Raw genomic sequence first — 24,163 nt, 5'->3', positions numbered from 1 at the left:
CACACACACACACACAAGAAATGGTGGCAGAGGCCTTTGATAATGAGCTCCAGCTCAGAGGGCAGGTGAGCTGAAACCCAGAACCTATCTCGAACCTCTCCACCTCGTGTGGTCTTCAAGTTGTTCGGACCTGGGCTCCAGCGAGAGCAAACTGGATTCAATCGCCGAGCCGCGATCCTTCCCGAGCTCCTGCAAATCCTCCCACGCTTCTCAACACATGCTGGTGAGACGAGGCGCCGATCCTTACCGTCGATGCGTCGCTTCCCCGAGGAACCACCTCCACGAAGAGGTCGATGAGTCGCACCAAGCCGGGAACCAAAATGGAGAACAAAGAACTCCACAAACCAAGAAGAAGAAGCCACCACTCGCAGCTCGAGCCGAGCGACCGGCTTAACTTCCTTCCAAACAGGGCAGCTTGAAGCAAAAAGGTCTCCCGAGCCAAGCAGAAGCCGAAGCTCACGGAACGATCAAAGCAAAAAGCCTCCAAAAAGCCTCCTCCTGAGCCAGGCCTCAGCCGAAGCTCACTGAGCCAGCCGAAGCAAAAAGCTTCCGAAGGCCTCAACGCTAACCCAAGCCAAACAGGACCCGAAGGTCTGCTGAACGGCTACTCTCTGCCGAAGCAAAAAGCTTACTACTCAACTCCGAACACTAACAAAGAAAAGATCTCCTCTTATCCTTCTCCCATCCTTCCCCTGCTCCCAGCGTGACTCATGACTCATGCCCTCGTGCTCCATCCCCTGCTCAGCCACGGGTGGGAGGGAGTTGTTGACATCATGAGTCACGGGACGGCAGGGTTCTTCTTGCTCTTCACAGAAGAGGGGGAGGGACGTCTCCATTGTTCGTTCCCTTACTATTAAATCGATCCGCAGCGCATCTAATCGATTTCTGAACATTTAAACAATGGAAGGTGAGCTATCTAGGGAACAAGCACTTATCGACATAGCTGACCAAAGGAACCTGAATGTTGTGTGCAATGAAATTCCCAAGTTCGTAACAGTATATAGCCGATTTGGTTATTCTGTCTGTTTGTCTGTCTGTCTATCTGTTTGTTACTTGGGGAAAATTTTTTTTTGCCAGTATGTTCATCTGTATAATTTGTCTGTCTGTTTGTCTGAATGTCACATGATTTTTGGGCACAGTTTTCAAGAAATCGTTTTGAAATATTTTATGTGTGTAGGTCACAGGCCAAGGAAAGCAAAGCTCAATTTTGGTGAAGATCCGGATCCAGATCTGATAATTTTTTAAGTGATTCTTCACCATTGAGAGATCGGGTGAAGCCGATATATAGCATGATATCCCAAAAGGTGGTGGATGGATTCGGACGAAACTTGGTGTATATGTTGGGTGTGTGACCAGGACGAATTGATTCGATTTTTGTGACGATCCGGATCCAGATCTGATAATTTTTTAAGTGATTCTTCACCATTGAGAGATTGTGATAAAAACGGTATAGAGCACGATATTTCAAAAAGTTTTGGACGGATTCGGATGAAACTTGATGGACACGTTGTGTGTGTGTGTGTGTGTGTGTGTGTGTGTGTGTGTGTGTGTGTGTGTGTGTGTGTGTGTGTGTGTGTGTGTGTGTGTGTGTGTGTGTGTGTGTGTGTGTGTGTGTGAGAGACACGAAAGAATTGTTTCAATTTTAGTGAACATCCGGATCAGGGAACTGGATCCGATAATTTTAAAAAGTGATTCTTCACCATTGAGAGATCGGGTGAAACCCATATACAGCACGATATCTCAAAACGTTATGGATGGATTCGGATGAAACGGTGGACAGATTGGTTGTGTGACCACAACAAATTCATTTGATTATGGTGAAGATCTGGATCCAGGTCCGACTACTCGAATTTTCAAAATGATTCTTCACCATTAAGAGATAGGGCCACATTTTGTACATCTTTGGTGTTGTTGATTTCCTTGAAGCGCACATATTTGCTGATGGAGAGTCTCATTGGCAGTGAAGTGATTCTTGCAAAACCCACCATTATTCTCTTTTGTTATGCTTTGTCTTGGCCACTGCACACTGTCCCCGAAATCCAAACGTTCTCAAGTTATTCAACATTGAGCATCATTTATGTGGAGCTTTTGTGGTCCCTCACAAGAACATTGCATGTTACACCTGATGACAATGAAACAGAAATGAATGATAACACGTTTACACTTTGGAAAAAATATCTCTCAAGACCCTTTTTACAATTCGTAGCTCACTAAATACACTCAGACCGTACCTATCTTGCGATTGGGTCGCATTTGGTCCACAGGTTTATAATTACCGCCCTAATCCCATTCTGTATCCCATTGCACCACTAACCACAGTTAATCTCATCAGAATGATCCTCGCAGTCGGGCTCGCCATCGCAGCGCCATGCGGCCTTGATGCACATCCCATCAGCGCACAGGACATCTCCTTCTCGGCAGGGCAGCTGCGTTGCTGGACACATATGGGCAGCTCAATCACCTCTTGCATGGACATCCTTATAAAAAAAAAATCTCTTAAATTTCAGGTTGATCTTCAACACATGAACAGAGCAATGCACAATCTGTATTGTAAAGAAAAACCAACAGCGTTACATTTTGATCTAATGCAACATTATCCACAATTAAACAACCTCACAGTGATTGATGCAGGAAGTGAAATTCAGGCAGAAAATGTGCCACCCACCTTTAATGAAACGGGCTCTGAATCTTTTTCGAAAACATGTTGTTCAAGGAGATAAAATTATAATGTGGTTGGAGTTGGTTGCGTGATCAGTTTGCAGAAGAGAACAGTAAAGTGAGGCTATTGCTTCGATATTGTAATACTAAGGTATAACCAATCAAATAAAGCAATGAAGTATCAGGAGGAACCCAAATACACAAAGATGGATTCATCAGGAGGAACCTGGATCAAATTTTTGTTTTGACTGCTACTCCTTAACCTTCAAACCCACCCAGATGCAACCAAGTGAACCTCACAAAAAAACTTTTTGCAAGATTGACCCCTCTGTATAAAAACAAAAAGAAAGAGGAGATATAACTCAACACACAACACACAGGCCCTCTATATAATTAAGTTCATGTTCAGCTAAACAATTTCATGATGCACTTCCGGTTGAGTAAATAAATAAATAAATAAATATAATATTATTATTTGGTAAATTTAATTACTTTACACAACTTTTAATACAATGGGAACCTGTTTTTCATGAAAACTAACCAAACTTAAACAAGAGATTACTACAACAACATCTAAAAACCTTCTCACATGACTGAATCAAACTATCAGCACAATAACCCCTCTCCAACATGATGGAATACATCTTCTTAGCACGAACTACAAAATCATCCTCAACAGAATATATTATAACAAATCTACTAAGCTGAGATGAAAACACATTGTAGCCTATCTTTACTAGTACACTACGAGATGGAAACGCATACACGACAACAGGAAAACTAAAAATGGTCAACTTTATGAAACAAATTTGTACGAAAACAATTCTTTCCAACACTAACACATCCAGATATGTCACTACACTATCATCACTATTACTCTTATCTGCTATTAGGCTTTCTGGATAAATCCTATGAATCAGCCAATCAAAAAAGTTATAATTAATCACACAAATATCTGTAATAAAAAATGTCAGAGTGTGTGTGTGTGTGTGTGTGTGTGTGTGTGTGTGTGTGTGTGTGTGTGTGTGTGTGTGTGTGTGTGTGTGTGTGTGTGTCTCCTCAATAACTCCAAAACCATGAAACCTAGCAACCCAAAACTTTGCATGCATACCAATGGAACTCCAAGGGAGTGCATGGGTTAATCTAAACACCCCTTTTGAACATAATTTAGGGGGTACTTGTCCCAAAAACAAACAAAAATAAGCCTAACCAAAATCGCGGTGCACCATCTTTGTCAGCCGTCCGTCACATTGCTGGGTTCTTAAGCCGCAATTTTGTTTGGCCTGCTAAAAAATGCCTTGCCTTGAAACCACCATGACCACTCACGGACTAATTAAAGTACATAATCAAAATCTGCCTTCAGATTTGAGGATCGGTTCTTGTGGATGAAATAAATTTCAAAATCTTGAGTAAAATCCGAAAATTTAAAGAAATTAGCGATTCTTATAATATTGTATTGATGTAAGCAAGGCTGTCGTAACCCATTCTGCACTGTCGTCATAATTCATACTGTACCTACATAGGATATAGGGTGTAACGCTACTGGGACATGTGATACTTGGTGCAAACCCGTAGATTTGAACCATCTCCTTTTTTTTTAATTCCCTCTACATGACAGATCCAGATTGAGTCTGTCTCCAAATATGAAAGAGGTGGGGATTGGCGCGTTGTATTTGCCGAACATTTTCAGCCATGTGAAGTGAAAGACAGTATTACGTACGCAGTTCAGTCACCTGTACTCTGTTACAGTGTTAATTAATGGCCAAAAAATAGTAAGAACTAGACAGTACCCGCCCGTAGGGCGGGGAGGGAATGAGGGGAGGGAATGGAAAGGCAGTGTTAGGGTTAGGGTTAGGGTTAGATAACCCTAACCCTAACAACTAACCCTAACCCCAACAGCTTAGGTATCTCATTGTATCCAACGGTTTGGCCATCTATAAAGGACAAACAAACATGAAAAATTGACGTTTTAGTCAATTTATGACGTTATAACTCGAAAACCGGAAGTCGGAAGTGAATGTCGTCAATCAATTGAAGTTACCCGGTGACCTTGACCCCTTGACCCCGTGACCTTTGACCTTGAACTTGACGCCCCATGTCCGTTCTCATGTCCCAAGGATCACTCATGCCAAGTTTCATCTCATTCCATCCAACGGTTCGGCCGCCTATAAAGGACGAACAAACAAACAAATAAACCAATGTCACCCGCAGGGTGACCCGTATCTTGCCAAAAGGTGACCACGTGTGACTTCTTTAAGGTCACACTGAGGTGAACAGAGCTGTTATCCACCAGGAGCAACTCCTTGAGGAATATCTGCCGACGAGAGATTCCGATGAGAATCGTTCTACAGAGTAACCATGAAAAATATGCTTTTGCCTTATAACGTCACCAAATGACGTCATAATGTCTCAAGCTTGACATATCTAGAAAGCACTCATCGAGGTGTTCAATTTAAGGTACTATATGATATGGTTCCTAAAACTTGAAAATTTGACCTTGGGGTCAAATATGTTTGACCTCAGGCGCTAATCATGAAGATCAAGGCCAATCGCCACCAAAAATTAATCAGCTGAGCGCCAGACCATGAACTATATTCCCATGAAGTTTGAAGATGATCCGATCAAAATTACTCAAAAAATAAGGGTTTCGTCGACTCCCCTGATTTGCGACAAAGTGACCTTGACCTTTGACCTTGACCTTCAAAATTTTATGCGCTGAAAGGGACCTCTATAGGCCTCTGATATGCGAAGTTACAAAAATTTACAATGATAACTGTGCTCTGCAGAATTTTTTATACGTGATTACAGACAAACAAAAAAAAAACAAAACATACAAGCTGACTAACATATCTTGCAAAAACTTCGTTTTGGCAAGATAACAAACAAACACACAAATAAAAAGCATACCTTGGCCTGAGGCCAAAGGTTATCTTGCCAAAAGACCTTGATTTGAGAGTTTCATTTTTTATGAAAAATCAGTTTTTTCGTCATGACGTCATCAAATGAGGTCATAACGACGAAATTTTTATACATCTGAGAAACACTCTTCTCGGGCTTCAATTTGAGGTACTACTCGATATTGTTAGTCAAAGATTTAAAAATGACCTTCATGAAGGTCAACTTCGACCTTAGGCGCTAACCATGAAGGTCAAGGCCGATCGCCACCAAAAACTAATGAGCTGAGCGCCTATCGATATACTATATATCCACCGAGTTTGGAGATGATCCGATAAAATTTACTCAAAAGCTAAGGGTTTCGTTGATTTTGATGTTTGACCTTCTGGTGACCTTGACCATTAACCTTGACCTTCGAAATTTTGGGCGTCGCAAGCTATTGTGCTCACGAGTATACATATCAAGTTTGAGAGCCATTGCTTTAGAACTGTGACTTAGAGAGCAAGTTGAAAGTTGAAAATCAATTGTAACAGACAAATATATAAATATATAAACAAAAAAACAAACAAACCGATTGAGTAACATATCTTGCTTTGGCAAGATAACAAACACACGTTAAAAACATATTCTATTTTTTTTAGTATAGTAGATAGAGAATGTGTGTGTGTGTGTGTGTGTGTGTGTGTGTGTGTGTGTGTGTGTGTGTGTGTGTGTGTGTGTGTGTGTGTGTGTGTGTGTGTGTGTGTGTGTGTGTGTGTGTGTGTGTGTGTGTGTGTGTGTGTGTCAGTCCCATGCTATGGTGCAATGGCAATTCAGGAGCAAAAAAAAGTGTAAAATAAATTTTATAAAAGGCGTCACTGTGTACGACATCATTGCCTTGAATTGAATGTTTTTGTTCCGCTATTTTGACCCCCACTTCACTTCTGTTGCTACTTATAAAGTCACTGAAAAATAAATTATCGTATCCGGATACGGATCTTCACCAAAATCGAATCAATTTGTCCTTGTCACACACTGAACCTGTCCACCAAGTTTCATTTGAATCCGTCCTTACTTTTTGAGATATCTTGTTATATATATATATATATATATATATATATATATATATATATATATATATATATATATATATATATATATATATATCGTTTCAGTCCTATCACTCAATGGTGAAGAATCACTTTAAAATTGTAGTATCCATGTCTGGATCTTCACCAAAATCGAATCAATTTGTCCTTGTAACACACATACAAACTGTCCATCAAATATCGTTCAAATCCGTCCACGACTTTTTGAGATATTCTGCTCAAAAGTAGAAAAACAGACAGGGGTGAAAACATAACCTCCATTCACCTTCACTAGCTAAGGTGACCAGGGCTAGGGACAGAGCAAGAATGGACAACAGGTGGACAACAAGAGTGACAAACTGGAAACCTTGAGAAGGCAATAGAAGTAGCAGAGTTTGATCAAAGATCAGATAAGGAGATTAAATTAAAAAAAATCCCTGGAGTACAACGGCCTCAAATTGCATCGAGTAGAGCATGATGGACCATATTGAGGGAGACCTTCGTCATGGAGTGAAGTAAGTGGTCAAGTCAGGTCTGTCATCATGAAATGTGGTACCAACACAATGCAAGCAGTAAGAAAATCATTAACAATGTCTATTTCTCAATTTTTTTTTTTATTCTATCGCAAATATTCTCGAGTGATAACTGTGTTTGTGATTTAAAATTTCGTGTGTTTCGAGTTCGTGATTCATATTTCATTGTAAAATTGATTGCATTTGATCTTGATAGGGAATAATATCTGGTTAATCTTGTGTTTTCTATTTTATCATCCATTGCACATTCGTGATCCTTTTTTCTTTTAATGATGTGTATCTATTCATCCTTTGATTCATTCATTTGAAAACATCTGAATACGTGGAAATTGTGCTCTGGTGTCGTAAAGACTGTTGAATCAAACAACAGCATTGGATACACAAATAATTTCCCATTGTTTGTCCAGGAGCGACTCATGATAGACTATGTACCCGGTGTCCGAAGGCAGAAGAGCATTCTTGTGTTGACATCTGTCACCAAAAGGTAAATTATGACTACTTGGTTCAATGGTCCAAATTATTAATCCCACCCTCTTGTGCAGTCGACCGGAGAAAGTTTATGGCACAAATCTTTCACGAAGCTGCTGGCTCGGTCTGACGTTTGACTGGAACCAATTTGGGAAGGAATTTCTCATTTGTTCAGAGTGCTGATAAAATATTATGGGATCGTTAACGTCCACTAGCCCATGATATCACTCAGTCCACCCAGCTTAACATCCATACGAGGGATGGCATGCTTTAGGAGGTCACACCCTGCCTGTGAAGCACCAATCCGACTGTTTAAAGTCCTAGCTTGGACTCAAACCAAAATTATACATCTCAAAGGTAAATGCACCCTACTGTCGGGAACAGGTAAACTATTGTGAAGTCTGCAAGGGCATTTGGTTGAGTGCATACCTCCGCCAAGCTGATTAGTTTACGTTTTGTATACCACTGAGAGGCTGGATCAGCATTCGGACCTGAACTAAAATTGAATCGGCTTGTTCTTGTCACATCACCAATTCATCCACCAAGTTTCATCCGAATCCGTCCCTCACTTTTTGAAATATCGTGCTGTATAGCGTTTTAGTCCGATCATCTCGATGGTGAAGAATCACTTAAAAAATTATCGGATCCAGATCCGAATTCGGATCCAGATCAGATCCTTGTTTCATACCCAACCTGTACACCAAGTGTCGTCCGAATCTGTCAACAAATTTTTGAGATATTCTGCTACATGTCGTTTTTGGCCCGATCTCTCAATGGTGAAAAATCACTTTAAAAATTCTCACATCCGGATTTGGATTTGGATCTTCACCAAAATCTAATCATTTCATCCTTGTCACATACCCAAACTCTCCACCATATTTCACCCGAATCCATCAACACCTTTTTTGAGATATTTTGTACACAAACGAACAAACAGACAGACAGACAGATGGTGGACGGAGGTAATAAATGTTACGAACATTGATGACGCACCTGCTGTCAACATTTTTAGCTGTAGATTAAGTCAATGATTGCTGCCCAAAGCATCCTGGCCTAACCAGGTAAATGCTTCAACAAGCAGTATGAGGCTAACGAGCAGACAGGTACACCAGTACCAAAGTTTTTATGCGATATCTCTCATAAATAGTTTTGGATTTGTGAGATCAATGTACAGAATAACACTGCCATCTTGGCATCTCAACATCTTCTAAACTCTCTAATATGAGTGAATGGTGTCAGAGCTCTAATATGAGTCATCACTTCCGGTTCTGGGTTGGGAGTGACGGCAGGGTCTTTCAGGGCTATCTGCTGGTGATCTCAAAATGAAGTTTCTAGTCGTTATTTGTCCCATTTTAACTGTTTATTTTCTCACCAATATGTTACTGTGTGTTCCTAGTTCAGTTTTGTTTCAAAGATCGTGCTATTTTGTGAGTTTTCGTCGACTTTGTCGTACCGGGTTGCTTGAGGCCTACCCATCCTTCCCCTCTAGGTGTACGATCGTTTTTATTTGTATTTTCTCCCTATTACCTTCAATTTCTATCTTCCCCACTTTCCCGTCCCCCATCCCTCTGAACTAAACACTCTGTTTCTTGTCTTCAATCCAAAACAACAACAAAAAAACTACCTTTGTCCTTGCATACCCATGAGTCCCGATCCTTCTTCTTTCTCTTATTCTTCTTCTTTCTCTTATTCTTCTTCTTTCTCTTATTCTTCTTCTTCCTCCTGCCGGCACACCAACTTTATTCTACTGAGCTGACCCTCTCTCGCTATTACCTTCACAATTTCTTTCCACAACCTTCCATTCCCGAATATTACCTATTCTTCAAAAATACATCAAAAATCTTCCTTGTATCCTTTCAATTTATACACCTCCTGTAACCACGTGTTTCTCTCCAACCTCTTCCTGGTATTTTTCATTGGCCCAGCAGCTTCACTCTGCCTTTACAGTTCCAAATTCACCACACACCTCCACGATTTTACTTCAACCTTCCCTTTTTCGAATGTTACGCAATCCGTATTTGAGATAAATAATTTCACTTTTGACAAAACACCTCCCATAGCCACGTGTTTCTCCCGTAACCACGTGATCTGTTTCCACCCTCTGCATTTACCAATCCAAATTTACCATTCACCTCACGATTTTGTCGACAACATTTTATTTCCATGACCTAATCTGTTGGAAACTCTCTCAGACAACAATAATAATAATAATAATAATAATAATAATAATAATAAAAACGATCTCTTATAATGCTTCATCTTCCTCTTTCACACGTGTGGTACACTTTACTGTATCATAATGCACAACTCTTCTACGATTTCAACAGACTGCTCTCAATTCGACCTTTCCCTCATATCTTGCCGAAAAAAATCCAACTGTTACAGCGTTTCTTCTCTCCATTCTCTGAATTCACCTTTATTGCATCAATCAAGAAATGTGTTTAATCGAATCTCTGAATTAAATATTTTAAAAACCCCAGTTTGCTCTGATTGTTCGCTTTCCATCAACCATTCTTTTTTTTACAACTTCAATGCCAACTCACCCCTCTCACCCCTCCCTCTCAAAACAACCATCACACTCTTCTCCCTCCATGCCTCCCTCTTACCTCTCTCTCAAAAACTCCAAACTCCCCCCTCACCCTTCTCCCTCAACTCTCCCTCTCACCTCTCTCAAAAACTCCAAACTCCCCCTCACCCTTCTCCCTCAACTCTCCCTCTCACCTCTCTCAAAAACTCCAAACTCCCCCTCACCCTTCTCCCTCAACTCTCCCCAATCACCATTCTCCCACCATTCACCCCCTCACTCACCCTTCTCAAAGTTGCCCCCCTCATCCACAAAGCTGCCAACTTCTCCTGCCCTCTCACCTCCATCTCATCACTCCACCTTCTCAAATCCTCAACTGCCTTCTGCTCCCTCTCCTGCCCCCCCCTTTCCCCCACCACCACAGAAACTTTTCTCCTCCTCATCTGGCCCCTCCCGAAGCTATTCTGCAATCCCTCACACTCATTCAACAACTCTCCTTCCTTCCCCCACTCCTCCCTTGTCCTACCCTCCCCCTCCCCTGCACCCAAAGCCTCCTCCCCTCCCTCTTCATCAACAGTGTGGACCTCAAATATCCAGGGCCTTTGCTCCAACCTTTCAGATTTTTCAATACAGGTTGCCACTGACAAACCAGACATTATCTGCAGAACAGAAACTTTCCTCCCTCAAGACGTGTCCGTTCCCAAGTATCTCTCCCTGGTTACTCCCTTCTCTGGTATGATAGACCTGAGTCTCGTCCTGGTGGAGGAGTTGCTCTCTTCATCAAAGACTCTATTCCTCACTCTCCATGCACTGCCCTCACTCCCCACACCCCCAGGAATACCTCTGGCTATGGCTTCCCCTCCACTCCCACCTCATGTTTATATGTGTACTGCACCGTCCACCAAACAGTGATGACTCCATTTACACCTCACTATCCGAAAACATGGACCAACTTCTATCTTCTCATCCAAACTCTCTCTTCCTCATATGTGGCAACTTCAATTGTCATCATGTCAGTTGGCTCGGTGTGGGTACCTCACTCACCTGTCATGGCACTTCAGCAAAAGCTTTCTGCGACTCATTGGGACTGACTCATTCGGTCAACTTCCCTACCCGGATCTCAACCAATGGTACTCCATTTCTTCTGGATCTGATTTTGACAAATTTCCATGAAAATATCTGCTGTTCTTCCTCTACTCCAATCGGTTCTTCTGACCACATCCTTGTCAAAGTGGACATCTCTCCAAGTCAAAGTCCCCCATCCAAATCCTTGATCTTTTCTACCCCCGTTAACCCACCCCAAACCCTCCTCCTAAAAATTCCCTGCTTTCCTTCCTGAAAGTCCCTGTAATGTTAATTTTGTATACCCCGTATTCCCCGTCCCATCCCTCTCCCTTCCACATATCTCCGAATGTCTCTGTTCTCCACTGTTTTGTCCTTCCCACTCCAGCCCCTCTTGTCTCATGCCCCCCCCCACCTTGTTGTGCATTGTGTGTTAGGTCTCATACGAGCCTCGAGAAGGTACACAAAAAGAAAAAAAGACAAAAAAGAGCTGCCTCATGGTGTTTCGTGCCTGCGACTCACAGCAGCCCGCTTCATCTGACCAATCACCGCAGTCGTTATCTCCATCACAATGGTAAATTTGCAGAATACAGCGTCCGTAAGAACATCCGAACTCATCCTCTCCGCATTGCACCACTGGTGTGGAAGGTGCTGGAGGAATGGAAAGGGTGGTAAAGTTGGGTGGAAATGCATGGTAATCACGGTCCATTAGGAGGCATTTTGTGTAAACGATTTAAACAGACACCACATATGAATGTGAGTGTGAATGAGAATGAGTAAGTGAGTGAGTGAGTGTGAATGAATGTGAGTATCATTTTTCAGGCCAGCCCCATTGGCTCTGACCATTGAAGGACGATGTGGGAAATGTCATGTTTGACGCAACAGCTTCCCGTTAAGTTGCCAGTGCTGCGGCGCACTGAGAGAGTCATGGAGTACATTAGCGGTATGAACGCCATGGCTGGTTCGGGCTAGAATTTGGATTTTGTTTGCAGTTCCAGCACACAATGGCTCACTCTTGCCAAAGATCTTGACAGATCCAAAATTAAATAAAAAAAAACAGCTCTACTCTCTTACTGTGGGATCTTTAACGTCGACCAGCAGACACTCTCAGATTGGACACCCAGTTTAACATACTACCAGATGAATGGCACAGTAAATCATGCAATACCCTGCCTGCAGAGCACCAGGGTGATCGCTTACAGTTGAGGTGGGAATCAGGCCTGGACGAGACACCTCAAGGGCGAGTTACGAGGTTACTAGTTATGAGGTCGAGTCAGAAGGTTCAAACCCTGACCATGATTTTCAGAGCCAAACTCACATGTTCCAATGGCATGATGAAACTTACCCAAGACTGGCTCAACATAGAAAACGACCCTAATTTGCACCATGTTGTGTTGGCGCATGAGCAACCATTCCATCACGGAGGAGGGAAAAAAAACCTCCGGCTCCCCTTTGTAAACCTGAGCTGGAGTAAACCGTTCCTTTGAATCTTCTCAACCAGCTCGTCATGTTGTGGTTTGCATCACTTGGTGACGATGAAGCCAATGGCACTCCGCAATTAACCCTTAGAGAGCAGTTAACTCAGCCGGCACACATTCTCTCAGTAATCTGACCTCTTGTGAATCTGACAACAAGAATCTTTGCCAAAAAAAAAATACATATATGCATGTAGAACAACGACTCAAACTTGATGGGTCAGAGCACAATGGCATTACAGTTACGTGAACACCTTGAGATGAACGATACTCACGGCAATCCACCTCATCTGTGCCGTCCTTGCAGTCAGTGTCGCCATCGCATCTCCAGGTCTTGGCGATGCAACCACCGTCTGAACATTCAAACTCCTTGTTAGAGCAATGGCGGGGATCTGTGGGCAGGAGCATCCAATCAAGAATGACCGAAACTACGAGTTCCGGAAACAGTGGGCCAATGTCAATGGACTCCAGTCCATTGGCTTGGCGTACACTCAGTAATACTCAATCTCAGATAATCTTCCAGTCTGCTCTTCCACTACATCTCTCCTGCTTCAAATCCTCTTACTCCTTCCTGTTCTGCCAACTTCCATTCTCCTTGTTGCTCTCCACATTAGCACCCCTAATTTCACACCTTCTCCCCATCCACACTTCATCACTTGAACTACCTGTGACATATATAATTGTTTTAATATCAACCACGTGTAACATCCAAAGGATTTGTATGAAAGCCTCCAGACACAAGCAGGGAAAGGTCTCCGAGATGGACAGATATATAAAGTGTGAATGGGCAGATGACGTTCTCAGTAATGGCAGGATGAGTTAAAGTCAGAGACAAGATTGCCACAAAAAATAGAAGAGTGAAAAATTCTTGGCTAATTCAGAACGAGCCGAAGAAAATCAGGAAAAGCTCAAGGTGGAACAAATGCTTGGATGCAAATCATCATTTCATCAGAGAATGCAAATCATCATTTCATCAGAGAATGCAAATAATAAAGGAATAAATGAAGTAAGATGTCCGATGAAAGTACATTTTGCAAGTAGAATGGAGAGCAGGTCACAAGGGTAGTATGGATGGAGGAAAAGGCCCAAGTAGCAAAACCCTGCAGCTAGAGAGTATGGTTGAAGTACGCTACCGGTCTGAAATTTTAGAACACCCTCATTTTTCAAGTTTTTACTGAAATTGAATCAGTTTAATGTTTCAATGTACTCTGAAATTAAAGCATAGAACAAATAAACAATTGCAGATAAAAAAATAAATCGTGGAATCGTTTTGTTGAACAAAATTTAATCTAAATTTTTGACTCATCAAAGTTACCACCTTTTGCAGATATCACAGCCGAACATACTCATGCCATTCTTTCTACAATGGAAATCAAATATTGTTTGGAACGTTCTTCCCAACACTGTTGCAGAAGTTCCCACAAATGTGTTGCACCTGTCGGTTGCTTTGCTTTCACCCTTCTGTCCAGTTCATCCCAAACCAGCTCGATGGGGTTTAAGTCTGGAGATTGTTCTGGCCATTCCATGATGTAAAGCCTACCGTCTTGCTCTTTTCTTCTAAGGTAGTTCTGACATAGCCTGGAGGTATGTTTTGGGTCATATTCTTGCTGTAGGATGATCCCCTGACCAACGAGGTGTAGACCAGAGGGTATTGCATGGCGCTGCAAAATGCTGTGGTAGCCCTTTTGGTTCAGGGTGCCAGTCACTCTGTGCAAGTCGCCGACTCTGGATCCAGCAAGAGAGCCCCAGATCATCATGCTTCCTCCTCCATGTTTGACAGTTGGTGTCACACACTGAGGAACCATCCTCTCTCCTACTCGACGGTGCACAAAAACCCTGCGTGATGAACTGAAGATTTCAAATTTTGATTTATCGGTCCATAAGACCTTCTTCAAGTTTTCAGAAGTCCACTGGTGGTGCTTCATGGCCCAGGTAAGCTTCTTTTTCTTATTTTGCCATCTTAGCAATGGCTTTCTCACTGCCACACGACCTGTCAAACCTGCAGCTCGAAGTCTTGTCTTCACAGTTGAAACTGAGACTTCCTTACTTCGACCAGTGTTAAGCTGTGCTTGAAGCTGCTGTCCTGTGAGCCACCTATCATGCAAGCTGTTGACTCTCAGAAACTTGTTTTATCATTGTGTTGTGTCTTTGGGTCTGCCAGATCTCTTCCTGTCAGAGTTTCCTCCAGTTTCCAAGTGCCTTTTGATGGTGTGGGAAACTGTACTCACTGACACCTTGGCTTCTTTGCAATTTCTCTAAAGGAAAGACCTACACTGGTCTGTCTGTCTTCCTTTGTTAATTGTCTTTTTCTTTCCATTATGACAGCAATGTACTACTTCCTGCAGTGCAATATTGTCCAAATAATGCTTCAGAGGGTGGAGCAACAGTCTGTTCCAACACTGCTTTTATACAGACAGATAGTTTGTAACTAATCAACAAAAGTTGGGACACCTGTAGGAATTGTTTGAATCAACTTTCAAGGCTTAATTTACTTCCATTTCTGCATAACAGCTGCAGTTGCTAACCCATTACTTGTTCCCTGAAAAGGGCCTTTTCAACAACTCTGAAATTTACATTATTTTTAAGTTTTTCGTAACCTAAACTTTTTTTGTTAACCTCTGGCAGTTTACCGCTTAGCTTTGTACCATTTCAGGTTATTCACTGGATTGAAACTGCTTAAATTTCAGTAAAAACTGAAAAATGGGGGTGTTCTCAAACTTGTGACCGGTCGTGTACAAGGGAAGAGATGAAATTCCAGGTTGACATAAAGCGTGAGGCCTGCACGTCGACTGACCACACTGTTCATCGGATGCATCTCCGCAGTCATCGTCACCGTCGCAGTGCCAGAGGCCGTGGATGCAATGGCCGTCATCACATTTAAACTCATCCTCCTTGCAATTCCGGGAGGCTGGGGGTGGCGCACATGCAGATTGCAACTCACCTGTCCACCTGTACACGTCACACTTTTTGGTCTCTTGCCGTGGCTTACAAAATGGAATGTTAGGGTGGCCCAACAGTCAGGAGACACATGGTTAATATTGCATAAAGTTCAAAAAAAATAGATGAGGACTAAAAAAAAAAATGCTTTCTGATAGTAAAGATAACATATATTCATTGATTACCATGCGAGATAACCACTGATGGAGTAAATTACAATAAATGTTCGAATTGTTGGCCATTAACTTGCAGGTACTTTAATTATACAGACACATGAGCGTTATGATTTTATTCCTTCTTTGATTCATTCAATTGTGAGAATATGAAGATGTGAAAACTGTGCTCTGGTGTGGTAACGACTGTTGAATCAAAGAACCACTTTTGATTCACAAATAATTTCCCACTGTGACATATTTGCCCAGGAGTGACACGATAGACTATGTATCCGGTGAAAAACCCTTGCCTTACTGTTTGGACATTTATTGGCTTCTTGAAACTGACCTTTGCAAACTGATATGATTTCTTTTTCCTTGAATTGTTCTAAGTTTCTGGGATGGTCAAAATAAACGACTGACTTGAGGTGGTCCCCACAAAAAGAAACTGGAAGGGCACTCGGTAGAACGCAGCATACCTCTACCACGTAATGCCTGATCCACGAGAACATATCGGGCCCGATCAATACATTTTTTAAATATCGTGCTATATATCGTTTTTGAGTACCATCTCTCAATGGTGAAGAATCACATTTTGAAATTAAATAATTCTCGTATCCGGATCCGAATTCGGATCTTCACCGAGATTGAATCAATTCTTCCTTGTCACACACTCAACTGGTCCACAAAGTTTGATCCAAATCCGTCCGTAACTTTTTGAGATATCGTGCTATATATCATTTTTGGCCCTGTCTCTCAAAGGTGAACAATCACTTAAAACATTCTAGTAATCGGATCCGGATCTTCACCAAAATCTAATCACTTCGTCCTTGCCACACACCGGACGGGTCCACCAAATTTCATCCGGATCCGACAACAACTGTTTGAGATATTCTGCACACAAACACAGATAAACAAACAAACAAATAGACAGAGAGCGGTGAAAACATAACCTCCTTCACCTTCAGTGGCAGAGATAACTAGAATGGCACTTGGTAGAGTGCATACCTCCACCAGGCTGAACAGTTTACATTTTGTATCCTACCGATAGGCCGGATCTGCATTCGGACCGAAACCCAAAATCACATCAGCTTGTTCTTGTCGCGCACCCAACTCACCCACCAAGTTTTGTCATAATCTGTCCACAACTTTTTGAATCATCAATATATAAATATATAGTTTTTGGCTATATTTCTCAATGGTGAAGAATCACCAAAAATATTTTTCAAAATTCTCGTATCCTGATCCGGATCTTCACGAAAAACGAATCAATTCGTCCTCGTCAAACACCCAACTTCGTCAACCAAAGTTCGTTCGAATCCGTCCACAATCTTTTGAGATACCCTGCTCACAGACAAATAGACAGACAGACAGGTGTGAAAATATAACCTCCACCCACTTTGGTGGCAGAGGAAATTAAGAGGCGTAAGATCTGATGACTTCCGAGGCCATTTAAAGAGGACCTCGCTGTCCAATTGATTTGTTTGGAAACTCGTTATTCAAAAAAAAAAAAAAACAATCTCCACTCTCTCATCTTTTGTTAATTTTGGTGCCATCAATTATCTGTAAAGAAAGGAGGGGTAAGTAATTTTTTTTCTTAAACGCACATATTTAAAATAATATACAAGGTAAAAAAAAAAGTTTTTTTAATCCACCCGCCAAAATCCTATTGGCTCTTGACTTTTGGGCCACCCTGTAGAATGAAAATATGTTTACACGATGGTCATAAAAGTTAACCAACCATTGAATGCATCCTCACTTAATACAAGAATAATTGCAGAAGTTAAAGGGAACGAAAATGCGAGATATGTTTCGGAATCACATAATTAAAGGGGGCCTCGTTTAGAGATATCTCAACGTGTGAAGAGTTCACTGATGGCGACATCACCGACTTACGACAATCTTGTTCATCGGAGTCATCCCCACAGTCATTGTCTCCATCGCAGACCCACGCTCTCCGCACACAGTTCCCGTTGTTGCAGTGGAACTCAAACTGCGAGCATGTCGGCAGCACTGCAGGAAAGGACGAGAACAACCCTTTTGAGCGACGTCTTCGTGTCACCCATGTCCACAAGCGGCGTACATCTTACTCGATTAGGCCCGTCATTGCTGGAGATACACCACTTTCATTCTGAAATGAGATCACATCAAGTCAAACGGCAGGTGTGGAATGACGCCGGTGCTGTTTAGGCTACGCAAGGACTACCGTGGACTTCAACTGGGATTTAAAATCGAAATTTGTGGGAACGCCCTGGATCGTGAGCTCATCGCACTTCTCGAGACAAGATAGGATTTGTGACACAATGCAACAGTGAATGTGGGACGTTCGGAAGAAATGGCGCTCGTGTCAAGGCAAGCTCTACCCGTGAGTTAAGGACAACTGATCATGAGCAGAGCCAGCAGCTGTGGAAACTTAATCGTCCAATAGGTTTTAGCTAATGCTCTTTGAACTGCAAGGACGTTCCTTGAGCTAGCGTCTTAGGACCTCCGATGCGGACCGTTCTACAATCCACTCATTATCGGCACTATGAAACATGCACGATTTTTCTCTCAACCATGGATCATCCAACCTCTGAAACAAATGGAGGGGGAAATGGCACACGCGCTACTCACTGCAGCCGTCCTCATCACTATGGTCACCGCAGTCAGTTTCTCCATCGCACCGCCATTGAGCAGGAATGCAATGGCACGGGCTGGGGTGGGAGCAGGTGAATCCGCCATGACCACAGGTGCACGTTTCTCCTTCGGTCTCGGATTCTAGACGCAAGGGAGAGGGTATCGAAGGATGCTCTGAATGTGTTCCACAGAACATTGAATACATCATGATGCTTTGCCATTAAAATGGCAGTATCGAGGACACAGGGGAATCACACTTTTCATCATGGATTTGAAAAACAGAGGATCAGGTGATAGTATGCCAGTTGTGTACACAACCCATCATAACTGTGATGGTGATTATGATTGGGTGATTGGTGCATAGGTGGAACACAGCAACATTAAGACATCTTACTTCTACTGTGTCATTACGACGATGACAGTAATAACAAGATGGGCACTCGGTGGAGTGCGTACTTCCACTACGTCATGTCTGCTCCAAGAGAACATATCAGGCTCGATATATATTTTGAAATATCATGCTATACAGTAGTACTGTATCGTTTTTTGGCCCCATCTCTCAATGTTGAAGAATCACTTTAAAATAAAAAATCTGGTAGTCTGATCCGGATCTTCACCAAAACCGAAGAAGTTTGTCCTTGTCAAACACCCAACCTGCCCACCAAATTTCATTTGAATCCGTCTACAGCTTTTTGAGATATCCTGCTCACAAACAGACAGACAGACGGGACGAAAACATCTTTTCGGTGGTGGAGGTAATTATGATAATGGTTGATTGCTGCAAAAGGTGACAACATAGCATTATATATGTCATTTGACATCGACTGTAGAGATGAAAACCAAGATATTTAATGCACTTAACATATTCTTCACAACTACAGGACATGTGGACCCATCTGCCAAGATTACCCCAATTTTCTGCAGCACAACTATGATACAACCCTGAATCAAAGTGCCCTCTTGCTCCCTCCCACGATAGATTGTCTCCAGCCACCCCGCTGAGATGGGTTTCTCCAGTGACAGGCGGCTGCGAGAGGCCCTTTGTCGGCCCTTCGTTCTGTCTGATGGTCACAGAAAATCGCGCCTCGAATCACAGCGGCTCTTAAGCCACACCGTGGCCAAATTGCTGTGGGAAAACAACAAGGAGCAGAAAGACCGCCGAGCGAGAAAAACAGACCTCAATGGTTTCAATCTCGCTTTTGTTTCATTCCTCTCCCCGTGTGTCTAAATGCCTGCTCACAGTCATTCTCCATGCCATCTTGGCATCTATCCGCCATCCTGCTGTCCACCACCTCATCTGATGCGGTGCCAGAAAGTCCCAGATTATAAACGGAGTCGATTTTGGTGAACGACGTGAACATTCATCTTGACAGATTCAAATACAACTTCGGGGGGCCCCTTACACAGTTGGAACGTTCTGCATGGCTTAAGTTTTGGAGTCACAGCACCAGCTCCGTGCCGCCGAGGCCAAGTCTCTGCGGGACGTCCAGCTGTTTGTCAGGAACCACATGGAGCAAGTTCACACTGTGAGAATACTAATTTGTCACACCGTCTCGACGGTACATTTGGATGAAAGTTCATACAAGACGATTCAAGGAAACTCAGCCTCAGGAAAAGGGCCATTAAGCATTACGCCGTGTGGCTTTGGAGTCCTAGGGTCCTGGTTTTCACTTCAAACATGGTAACCCTCAACTTCCACAAAAAAATATCTGTCTGAGAAAGCAATATACCACCTCGAGCTATAGCTGAGATCTAAGGAAATGTGTTCGGAGTTCGGTTCCTTGTGAATAAGGGAGCGAGTATAAAAATGATGTCCCCTGCCAAAACAAAGGTGGATAACAGTGTTTGGGAGCAGTAAGTCTTCAAAAGAGAGCCAGAGCTGGTTGTCCCATTTGCAACAACTTGGATGAAAGATTTATTAGTTTGCATTTGAACAGACTTTGAATCGAGCATCACATCCAGATCGAGTTCAGCGGATTATGCAGGTTGGATCGGCTGAATGGCTTCTTCCCATGCTTCGGAAGGGAAAGAAGGGAAAGAAGGGAAAGAAGTCAAAAAAAAAGGCCAACTAAGCCATAACATGGTGTTCCAAGCAAAAACCCAGGGAACAGAAAGCTTCACGTTTTGGAGGGACCTTGTCGCGACAATCAAGACCCAACTCATGAGATGCAAACCGAGGAAACATCACCTGGATGTAAAACAAGCCGAACAACAGGAATCGAGTCATGTTGCTTTGAGTGATGTGAACCGGCGGGCATGTTGTACCGCGGCTCCGTTGGGATTTCAAAAAAATAAATAATTCCTAAAAACGAGATCGGACTCGACATTAACGACTGCATGCTGGATAACTGGGCCTGCGGTCATCCTTGAGGTCCGCGGGGAGGATGAATTACAACTATGTTTCGGTTAAACGTGCGTGCTGTTCTACTTGGAGGGTCTTCCTCAAATTTCCAGACGTTCAAGTTCCATCAGAGGCACTCAAAACACAAAACATTCCATGAGAACAGGTATGCAGCCAAAGGCACACACAGACGTGCCGGTTTACAATGAAAACCGCACAAAGCCTCGTGCTGTTCTCCGCAGTGTGGGATTACCTGTGGCAACCGCGTGGTGGATCAAACGACAGTGGCATCAAACTCGCTCTCAATTTTAATCATCGTGCGAGTCAGAACGTAGACGCGTGGTCGCCAAACTCACAAATATATCTTTATTTGGAATCAATGGGCCAAATGGACTTTTCCTTGTGCTTGTGTTTACCATATTGTGCTCCCATTTGAGCAGACACTCGATCAATGTGTGTGTTGTATGGTCGGTAATGCTCAGCATGTGTCAGAAAGGTTCCTTAAAACATTACCTGATGTGATGGAGGTACCACTCATTGAGGCTTATTGGGGTCTCAGGAACCAGGAAAGGTCTTTATGAGGCAATTCAAGAATCCTTTTATGTTCGCAAGAAGAAAAGACATGATTGTTTGCTTAAACATCAAAAGGACAAACAAACGAATCAAGGACACACATCCCACTGTGGCGTTTGTTTGATGGTGAAGACACTGGACTGGTATCGCTGACCCGGGCACCAGGTGGGATCCATCGCACGAACCATGTGAGCATCTGGAATCCCATATGTGGACCCCAGGAACACATCAAGATACATTTAAAGGAACTTGGACACAAATTGACAAAAAGCAAAAAAAGATTCGAAAAAGGGGAGGGGGGGGGGAGTGAACATAGTTGGAAGGTTAGGAATGAACAAACCCCAACAGCTCTTTCACAATTTGATGAGACCTTCTCACAGACATCAGGATCATGGCACCGATGTACAATCACCCATCCATAGCTCAGATACCTACCAATCCTGCCAATATCATTGTACCCCTTTATTTCTGATGCCTCAAAGTACCTATATCATTCAAATTTTAACCTATCTCCTGTTTCTGCTGCTTCTACCTTTCCATGGAGACCATTTCATGTATTAACTACTATCTGAGTGAAATCCACTATTCCTGCCATACCACGTGACCTATGACATCAGAGTGAGCAATAAAATATTCTCCATGGGGAGTCCCTCCTTTGTTTAAAGTTTCGCATCGATCGGACAAGCGGTTGCAGAGAAAAACATTTTTGAAGTGAAAATATATGGATGCGGACGCACAGACAGACACACGCACACAGACAGACACAGGGGTGTTACAAAAGTCTCGCATCCCTTTCGGGGGCGAGACTAAAAGCAAACCCCTGACTTCGTGAAACAATAGCATGAGAAAACCACATCATGTTTAGCCATGTTTGGTCTTAGCATGACAGGGACTGCACACCTGGTCCACTACGTATGGAGGGTTTTGCAGGCTGGTCTACAACGCATGGCAGGTAATGCACACCTGGTCTACTACTTCCAGCACGTAACGTACATCTGGTATACTCACGAGCCCTCTTGCCTCGGTTCTATTCCCGATGTGTTTGGATATTAAAATTAATCGCTGACAATGTTGCGCCAGCAGGAGGCGCTGCATTTCGAAGTATGCTGCCCCTTTTACAGGAATGCAAAGCATTCGTTCGCATCACCGTTTATTTTATGGATGTTAACGTTCCCACGGCACATTTCAGAAGGTTGTGCGCTGGTAACCTATCCATTTTCCCTGCTTGGACTCAGGTGTAATTTGCACCGCCTTTAGTAGGCGTGAGTCATAGGATGTAGAAACACTAGGGTCATGATGGGCCACATGGCCTGAACTACTGAGCTTATCCTTCATAATCAGATTTATTCTCAAGTGCTAAAGCCTTGTTCCTATGTTTAAACAATAACAATAGTGTGCATTGTCATTTGGGATGTACTGCATCTGTTTTCAATGACATGTTGTAAATCACATGGAAAGTGTCTCAACTTGAGTGTAAAACAGCAATGATCATTAGCCTCATCATCTGATCTCCTATATTGAGAGTGAGGGTTCGACTGAGCTGCGAGGACAGGGGAGAAGGGCAGATTGTGGGCGATTGGAGGTAAGCAGGGTGCATTAGGGATTTTGCAAGCATGTTGCTCCTTTGTCCCTCCTTCCAGACATGCCCTTGCCCTCCAAGCTGGCACACACAAAACAGGCACTCGAAGTGCAGCATTCATAATGCTCCAACATAGACTTAACCGCAGTAAATTAGGATGTGGGGTTACCCTTTGAAAACACTGCACTTAAACAAAGAAAGCATAAGGGACACAATAAAGGCTTGAAATAATGCAAGCATCAATTCACACCAATCAACATTGAGCACTAAGCATATTGGAAAGGACTGTGCTCATAATTAAAGATTTCCTTTCCTTCATGAGATCATATAATGCTGGGTATACAATGGGAACTTCACCCAGATCCAGTGGGTTCGGATGAATGAGTGAATGAGTGAACACAGCACTCAAAGCACACTAGTTAAATACAGGCTCATCATGGACCAAATCCAAAACTCAATTGTCTCGAGTAATCCAAACAGATAAAGGCTCCAAGCAGGATGACGGGTGATGTCAAAGGCTTTACATCTCTGTGCACAGACAGGTTTCTGATAGATCCCTTGAACAAAGCCCACTCCATTGTACTAAAGCACCCCCAACCCCACTGCCCATCTCCCAAACCCCATCCGAACGTCTGGATTATACAGTGTGGCTGAGCGTTCAGTTGTGCTTGTTAAAGATCCCATGGTACTTTCAAAGAGTTTCAAGCAATTGTGTTCTGGTATTCGTGGGCGAATTCTAAATTCCACTCCTAATCTGCGTTGCCTATCCTGGGCCGTAGCGTGAATCAGCCTCATTGTTTTTATTATTATCATTATTATTATCCCCACGTTTTAAAAAAAAACAAAACAAACGAGAGATATTGTAATCGGCTCTGTCTGTCTGTCCATCACGCTATCCCCTTCTAAATGGTTTTGCAGAAATTCACTAAACTTGGTAGTTATGATCGCCACGTGGCAAGAAGGTGGGAGAGAAGTATCATTTTTGTCTGCGCCCCCAGGGGCTGTGTCGGGGTGAAAAGGTCAAATTCCAAAAAATGTAATTACGGACACATTTTTTGAACATTTTAAAAGGAAACTTTGTATATACAATCAACATTGGGGGATACATGAAATATGTATCCATTTGGGGGATTTGACCCCCGGTTCATGTCCCAGGTGACAGGGGTCGAAACAGTTGATTAAAAAACCTCAAAATGTGTTCAAAAAATAAATAAATGAATAAAGAAATAATAATTAAAAAAACATCCAGTATAACCCTTGCCAAAAAACTGCTTCGGCAGCAC

The 24,163-nt window shown here is 42.8% G+C and overlaps 2 protein-coding genes across 5 annotated transcripts in view; one reads left to right on the top strand and one right to left on the bottom strand.

Annotated features, from left to right (window-relative positions):
• Positions 1-18,528, bottom strand: part of LRP4 (LDL receptor related protein 4) — a 105,972-nt gene extending 87,444 nt beyond the window's left edge. Inside the window, exons 1-6 of the mRNA XM_085886641.1 lie at positions 18,385-18,528; positions 17,668-17,784; positions 15,477-15,590; positions 12,958-13,074; positions 11,730-11,858; positions 2,315-2,434 (exon numbers count right to left, since the gene is read on the bottom strand). Of these exons, the coding sequence (XP_085742767.1) occupies positions 2,315-2,434; positions 11,730-11,858; positions 12,958-13,074; positions 15,477-15,590; positions 17,668-17,784; position 18,385 (598 nt within the window). The 5' untranslated portion in view covers positions 18,386-18,528. The remainder of the gene's footprint in view (positions 1-2,314; positions 2,435-11,729; positions 11,859-12,957; positions 13,075-15,476; positions 15,591-17,667; positions 17,785-18,384) is intronic.
• The window catches only part of APAF1 (apoptotic peptidase activating factor 1), a 515,858-nt gene that overhangs the window by 438,789 nt on the left and 52,906 nt on the right, over positions 1-24,163 (top strand). The gene's annotated exons all lie outside the window — the stretch shown is intronic.

This window comes from Eptatretus burgeri, chromosome 6, assembly GCF_056783735.1.
Source record: "Eptatretus burgeri isolate ZD-2024b chromosome 6, Ebu_testis_v1, whole genome shotgun sequence".
NCBI lineage: Eukaryota > Metazoa > Chordata > Myxini > Myxiniformes > Myxinidae > Eptatretus > Eptatretus burgeri.
The sequence above is the reverse complement of the archived record's forward strand: the minus strand, read 5'-3'. Positions and strand labels throughout refer to the sequence as shown.